This window comes from Poecilia reticulata, linkage group LG8, assembly GCF_000633615.1.
Source record: "Poecilia reticulata strain Guanapo linkage group LG8, Guppy_female_1.0+MT, whole genome shotgun sequence".
NCBI lineage: Eukaryota > Metazoa > Chordata > Actinopteri > Cyprinodontiformes > Poeciliidae > Poecilia > Poecilia reticulata.
This window is the reverse complement of record NC_024338.1, coordinates 19,031,377-19,039,137: the sequence shown is the minus strand read 5'-3', so window position 1 is coordinate 19,039,137 and position 7,761 is coordinate 19,031,377. Positions and strand designations below refer to the sequence as shown.

General features: G+C 44.5%; 1 protein-coding gene across 1 annotated transcript in view; it reads right to left on the bottom strand.

The window, feature by feature from the left end:
- Nucleotides 1-7,761, bottom strand: part of LOC103469083 (rho GTPase-activating protein 27-like) — a 37,819-nt gene that overhangs the window by 26,796 nt on the left and 3,262 nt on the right. Inside the window, exons 2-3 of the mRNA XM_008416574.2 lie at nucleotides 3,218-3,339; nucleotides 2,201-3,123 (exon numbers count right to left, since the gene is read on the bottom strand). Coding sequence (XP_008414796.1) covers nucleotides 2,201-3,123; nucleotides 3,218-3,248 — 954 coding nt within the window. The 5' untranslated portion in view covers nucleotides 3,249-3,339. The remainder of the gene's footprint in view (nucleotides 1-2,200; nucleotides 3,124-3,217; nucleotides 3,340-7,761) is intronic.

Genomic DNA, 7,761 nt, shown 5'->3' with positions numbered 1-7,761 from the left:
TCCGGTCAATAGCTGGGTCTGCTCAATAGCTGGGTCCGGTCAATAGCTGGTCCGGTCAATAGCTGGGTCCGGTCAATAGCTGGGTCCGGTCAATAGCTGGGTCCGGTCAATAGCTGGGTCCGGTCAATAGCTGGGTCGGTCAATAGCTGGGTCGGTCAATAGCTGGGTCGGTCAATAGCTGGTCCAGTCAAAAACTGATCCGCTCCGTTGATAGCCTGTTAAAAGTGGGTCAGCCCAATATCTCGTCCATTCAATAGAAGATCAGGTCAGTAACTGGTTCTACTCAAAAACTGGTCCAGTCAATAGCAGGTCCGTTCATTAACTGATCAAACAGAACATACTCTGACCTGGTTCATACAGAGGCTGACCAGGAAGAGCTTCAGATGATCCACCAATCAGCAGTGACATGACTTTGACCAGGAGTTTTCTCCTGCTGCTGGAAGGAAATCCCTGTACGGATACCCGGAAAGGTAATAAATGTTTGTGGAGCTGTAGGAGGAGTTTGCCCCACTACAGCTGATTTACAGCAACGACCCTGGTGGATCCTCCGGGAATCGCATAAACAACTCCAGGACAAAGATACAGGCGAAACCAGGTGACCTACTGTCCGAGTCCAAAGATCGTCACGTGAATCAATAAAGGAAATGCGCTAATCAGTGATCAGTTGGAATCAGACCAGCTGGAGGTAAAAACATCAACATGGGGCAAATTTAGATCAGAAGAAATCAGAACTTTACACAAAGCCAGTCATAAACCAGAGACTTATCTGAGACAGCTCATAAAGGACAACTCGTTAAGAGCTCGTTAAGGAGAAGCACTTGTTAAAAAGATCATGTTATGGTCTGTCAACTTGTTAAGAAAAATACTAACAGATCTCTTCCTTCACATTTTCCTCTACTTGATAAGAAACATAGTAAAGATGTGTCATTGATTACAACAATATAATTTCATTTGATTAAGATATATTTTGTCAATTTAGAAAGTTCTGCTAATAAACACAATTATTTGTTTCCATATTGGGGACTTCGGGGTAAAATAACTTGACTTCCCTTAGATTTTCCTTCAGAATCATTAATTCCTCAGAAGCATTTGGAAATTAAAAAAAAACTGGCAGCAGAGAAAGCTTTGACTCAGTTTCCCACAATGCAACACTTGACAGCTTTAAGACCAGCTGAATGAAGCTGGGAGGTGAAGTTCTGCAGCTTTCAGAGTTTTACTCAGAGACACAAACAGTCTGGGTTCTGGTTCTGTTCCCATTCTGACCTGCAGGTGTCGCTGCACCGTCACCACTGCCTCACCCCGTCTGTCCTGACCTCTTCCTGTCCGCTGTGACATCACTGCTTCCACCTGACCTCATCGCATCCTGTTCTGACATCAGACGTTCTACACCGAGACCCTGAACTTGTCCAGAACCAGCTGCAGAGCTAGAATCATTCACAACTTTCTCATCCTTACAAACATCCTGCTCGGACTGGATCAGAAAAACTACATAAACACCAGCGGATAAATTACAATTTGTTGTTGACTTGGTTCATCTTTGAATTCACGATAAACATCTAGATAAATCCACAGCAGAACCAGAATAACATGAAGCCAGTTTAGGGTTAAACAGCAAAAGCTCAGCAGTTTTTTTTTTTTTTTTGCTCTGAGGAGAATAAAAAGAGGAAACAGCTTTTTCTGCTTCCAGCTTCCTGTGCCGACGCTGCAGGAAACAAGCCACGGCTGCACAGAGATTTTATTTTGTAGGGAGACCAGCAGCCTCTGAACATCAGACTCTGTTTTTCATGCTGCAGCAGATGAAACGTCCAGAACATCAACCTGCTGATCAGGAGGTCAAAAGAATCCAACAAAGCCATGTTGACCTGAGCAGCACACACGTTTTGTTTCCTCCAGACTCCAACAGGAAATCAGGATCATTCAGGAAACACACACAGGAAGTAAACCTTCAATCTCAGCACGCGTGCTGCATTCAAGGACCTGTCTGGGTCAGGATGTGTTCAAGGACGACAGAAAAAAGATGTGCCACACTGTTCCCACATGGCCAATCAAAGCTACTGACATTGCAGAAGACTATTGGCTGAAAGAGTCATGTTACATAAAATGTGAATAAAAACTTTTCTGAAACCTCAATTACCAGAAACATTTCTGGAAAATTAAAACCTAAATCAGGCAGGAGACAGAATAAGTGGGCGGGTCTTACCTTTGAGGAGGGCGGAGCCGCAGCAGGAAGTGAGGACTCAGGTGCTGCTGATGGAGCCTTCTGGAGTCTCAGAGCCTCCAGGTCCAGATTCAGGTCCTGGATGGACTCGTAGATGTGGTGACCTCGACACTCCTCCTCTTCCTCGCTGCTCTCTGATGTTGTTGCCTCCTCAGCCACCTCCTCCTCCTCCTCTGGCTCCTCTTTCTGCTGCTTGTTGTCATGACGACCCTCAGACATTTTGCTGTGAGGGGGAACCACGGGCATCTCCACAGGGATGGGCTGGTTCTGATGCCGGCTGGATGTCCGCGGGTCTGCCGGACTGAAGCTGGGGACCCGCGGTTTCCCAGGATCCTGTTGGTCCTCATGGTGCCCCTTGACGTGGGGCTGCTTTTTACTGTCAGCCATGTTTGTAGTCCCAGTGGAAGCTGTGGTTCCGGTTTCAGCAGAACCAGCAGAGTGGTTTGTACGGACCCTCGGCGATACATGTGCCAGGTCCGGTAAGTCTAGAGGTACGCCGAAAGTGGACATGCGGTTCTCATTGCGGTGGTGCCGGTTGGAAGAGTCGGGTCTGAGGCGGATTGTCACCTCATCATTTTGCTTGGTTCTGCTTCCTCCAGGCTCCTCCAGACTCTTTGGAACCGGGACAGGAACAGGAACAGGAACTGGAGCCACCACAGGATGAGGGACCGGTTCTGGACCGGGTTTGTCAGCAAAGTCCAATAGGGACGGGAAGTCGGTGGGTAGCTCCTTCACGTACTTGGCCGGAATGTAGAAGACTTTGGAGCTGCTGTCATTCCGGACGTGCCACCAGTGGTCATTGGTCTTGGCCAGCAGGACGTAGCGCTCATTGGGTTTGATGGTGACCAGAACCCCGTTCTGATCTTTGTACTCATACTCAAACTCCACCAGAACCAGACCAAGACCTGGAAAGTTAGATTGCATTTAGGCCTTTTCTACAAACCTGCTCGGTCAGAACCTCTCAGGTCCGGTTTGCTTCTACATGACCAACACACTCACCTTTGCTCGGCACCTTGGAGGTCGCTGCCATTTTTCCCTCGCTGATCTCCCCAGGCCCCGCCCCCTCAGATAGATGGCTCTGAAGGTGAGGGGTCAAAGGTCACCGCTGATTCTCAGTGACCCTAAAAGGAGACAACATGAAATTAGCAACAACAGATCCAGTAATCCAGAAGCTAAATAATCTGAAAAATGCTCTAATCATGATTTACTTCAAATGTAAATTATCAACTAAAACATCTTATTTCCAGATATGTTGGTTCTGATCCACCTCTTCATGGATTTTGACCCATGATCAAACCAGAACATCTTTAATGCTACCTTCACACAGCAAATTTTGAAACTCAATTTCAATTGTTTAGCTAAAATACGTTTTTTGCGTGGTTTTTCTAATAATTAAACCCGACTGAAAACAGACTTCAGTTTAAGACCCAAACGCGACCGGCGGAACCAAAAATGCGAACTCCGGTCCCTACAAACCTCGGTCTCGGTTCGGCTGAAGTAAAGTCTCGAATGGCTTGAATTCATGTGAAGGTCAAGCGGATGAAAGAGCGCTCGAAATGTAGGAAGTGAACTACAGCGCAGGGCATTCTGGGTAAACACAACCTAAACAAACGCGCTCGTCTAGCGGTAGCAGGAGAAATGGCCCGTGGTATTTAGCCAAAGACAAAAAGGAAATCTTACAACTGCTAAAAATCAAAAGTTACTCCATTTTTGTTTACATTTTGTGAGGAAGGATGTTGCTCTGAGTGTCTTTTTCTGGATGTTGCTCTCAGTGTCTTTTTCTGAGTTGTTTGTGTCGGTTCCTTCTGTGGTGCAGCGCCCCCACAGGCGAGGAGGGGAACAGGTTTGTTTAAAGGTTTGGTTGGTTTGACAAAAGAACTGCAGCTACGACGCCGTATTAGGGCCATTGTAGACAACGTGGAAAAAAAAGAGTACATCCCTGCCAAAAATTAAAAACTCTGACATTTTCTGGAAAACACAAGGAAATTCCCCAGTTTAAAAAAGTCATAACATTTCCAGGAAAAAAATAGAAATGTTTTTAAATTAATCTCAGAAATATTCTAGAAAAAAATATTGGACATTCCTGAGTTTGAAATGTTTAATATTTGTAAAAAAAAAACAAAAACAGAAAACTCAATTTTGTGATTGTCAGAAATTTTAAAGGAAAACATGGACGTTTTAAACGTTTGAGTTTTAAGCTTTTCTAGCAATTTTTGAACTTTTCAACGTCAGAAATTAATTTTTTTCTAGAAAATTTCAAAAATCAAAACATTTCTGAACTGTGTGTAGCAATCGAACCAATTCTGCCAGGTGTGAAAACACCCTCAGATTTACGTGTAACAAGCTGTAAGACAAGTTAACATTTAGAATGCGATGTCACAATTTCTGGTCGGTTCTACATGTTTTTATTTTTTTATTAGTGTCTTTTGTTGGTTCCGAGGCATTCTGGACCCACAGTTCATTATGGCTCACTCCTTGAGGACCTCCTGATTCAGAACTCATAAAGACTGAACCAGATCATTTAAAACAAACAGCAGATCCCAGAACTAGAACAACACAGCTGATGATTGTTTTGTTCAGGATTCCTCGAGTAACAGCAGCTGCACACGGAACCCGTCAGGAATGACAGCAACAAGCCATTCTTCATGTTAGAACCTGTCTGAACGCACTAACCTCCTCCTGACTTCAGAAACGCAGCTCAGCTCAGACTCGCCTCCGGGTTTCGGTTCTGGTTCTCAGGCTCTCTTTGGATCATGATTGGAGAATAAGATTAAACTATTTAGTTGACATTAGCAACTTTTATCGTTTCTTTATATCATGATTGCTGTTCTTTTACACTTCTTAGTATTTATTTTTGTTTTGTAGAGCAATTTGTGACTTTTATCCTGCAAATTTGTGACTGGCGGCTAATCTAATGCTAACAAAATGCCGAGTTAAAAACCCAACTGCTGTTTTGTGTCTGACAGATTTTTCCAATTTCTCCACATTCCTTCAAGTCTTGGACAAAGGTTGGACCTCTGAAGGAACCGGAACAGCTGCAGCAGCTGATCGTGATGACAATGTTTGGCCTGGATCCTGCTAGAAAGCAAGAAGCCCCATCTCCAGCACTGAAATGCTCCTCTCTGAGTTTTCCTGCCTGGCTGCCTCCGAGCCAGGCACTCTGTCTCACAGAACAATGACAGGAGGTTGAGTCCACGCCAGCTCTGTTTACTAAGGGAAGTCCTGCTCTTCCTGTCAGCTCTAAGCCCCGCCTACATTGATATGTGGACACCACCCTTTGATGACATCACGTCGTGCGTTTCCTGTCTTTGTGGAGGAACAATAGTCCGACCAGAAGATTCAGACTCCAGAGAGACTGAAATCTGATTCATATGTGATCAAATGTGAGATCTGGTCGATTTTAATGACGTGTAATCAAAATGGGCCCCAAGACAAAAGTGAAGTCAAAACAACATTGAAGTAGAGTCCTATTGTTAGGTTGGACCGCAGTCCACAGGATTTAAAGGCCACTGATCCATCCATCCATCCATTCATCTGTTTAACCATCCATTCATTCATCCACCCAGCCATCCATCATCTCTATCCATTCAACCATTCAGTCATCTATTCCTCTGTCCATCCATTAATACATTCATCCACCCATTCATCCATCCAATCGGTCTGATGTTTTCACTATTCGCTCTAAAACATCCTGGATCACCAGTTGAACTGAAATCGACCAGAACCTTCTGAAGAATCTGGACCCAGATCTGATCTGCTTCAGGTGTGTTTGAGACTCCATGTTGGAATGCGGCCACCTCTCACTCCGTTCTCTCACTCAATGTTTGTCTGCATGACACAGCACTTCCCTTCAGCAAACTTCCATGTAACTCACACACACACACCCACCCACACACACACACCCACCCACACATACACATCCACCCGCACATACACACACACACATACACACCCACACACACTGTTCTGTGCAAGCAGAAAATAAACAGAGCTGTCAATCATCAGACCAAGGTCGAGGTTTGTGGCTGGAACATCGACCAATCAGAGCAGAGCAAACATTCCTGCAGAGGATCGTCTCCTACAACATGGTGGGATCCACAATGACGGTGTGTCATGTGACATCACAGACCCAGCAGCCAATCAGAGCAGAGCACATCTGTAGGAAACCCAACCTTTACCCTGTGGGTGAGTGTGGGTGTGGTCACGCTCAGCACAGAAATAACCGGGTTGAGCTCATAAATCCTTCAGCCGAGTCTTCCTACACAACACTGGAAAACAAACAGGAATGTTGAGAAAGTCCGACCACACGGAGTCGACATGACACCGAGTTGCACGTTTACTATCTGACACATGATCAGCTCAGAGACAGAAAGATGAGACGATTCTGGGAGTCTCTGAGCTGAGCAGTTCAGGTGTCAGATTCACCTGTTCGGTTCTAAAACTTGCTCAGAAATGTTGTATATTTCTGTTGTTGATGAAGTTCTTCTCTAGAACTTGGAAACTTCCAGCAGATCTTTCTTCAACATGGTTCCTCCAGTTTTCAGGGCCTCAAGTGTCCTCCGTTTTTCATTTCCTGATTTCTTCAATCCCTCTAGACCTTTTAAGCATAAATATAGGTCAAACCTGTTCTGGGTTATGACAAACACCCTAATAAGAAACCTCTAGAACATCTTCACACTTTCCTCTCAGATTTTTCCAACCTAAAAACGCCTTCTGACTCCTGTTCAGTTCCCTTTAAAAGACCCTATCTTGTAGAAAACTCTTCCAATGAACAAACATAATCAGACTCCTAAATCTCACAGAAAAGCACAGAGACCAATGTGGAATCTCCACAGACCTGTTGAAGTAGTTGAAATGATTCAAAAACTAACCCCAAAGGTCAACAAGACCTACTCGTGTATCCAAAACTCCAGAAGAAGCTCAGTCAAAACTACAACACGTTCCTGAACCGTTCAACCGTTGGGTCAGATGTCCATCATCAAGATGAACCTTGTTGAACATTGTCTGCAAAGTCTCATCTTTGTAATCTCCTTTTGATCTTCCACACCAATCAAAAGACCACCATCCATCATCATCTTTGTAGAGTCACTGGGAGGCTGGTGATTGTCTTTACCTATCATTTTGCTGGGTACATGCAAGGCTTGTCTCCAGTCCATTGCAGGGTGACACAAAGACACGTAGGACAGACAATCATTGCTAAATTATTAAGAAAGACCAATTAACCTCACAGACTAAAGGTGTTTTGCCCAGAAAGTCCAGTTCGTTCGGGTAGATGTGAATATTTAATTGAACTATATTCTGCATACAAACCAAGACCTCAGTTTGGTTGAAGTGAACTCTGGTGCGGTTTGAATGCATATGTGAACACCAATAGTACCAGAAACTGCTCTAAAATCAGGAAGCAGACTACAGTACAGCACAGGGCATTCTAGGTAATTACAACCAAAACAAATGCATGAGTTTATCACCAGTGCGAGAAATGGCTCATAGTCTTTTGCCAAAGACAAAAGCAAAATCCAACAACTGTTAAAACCTAAAGAAAG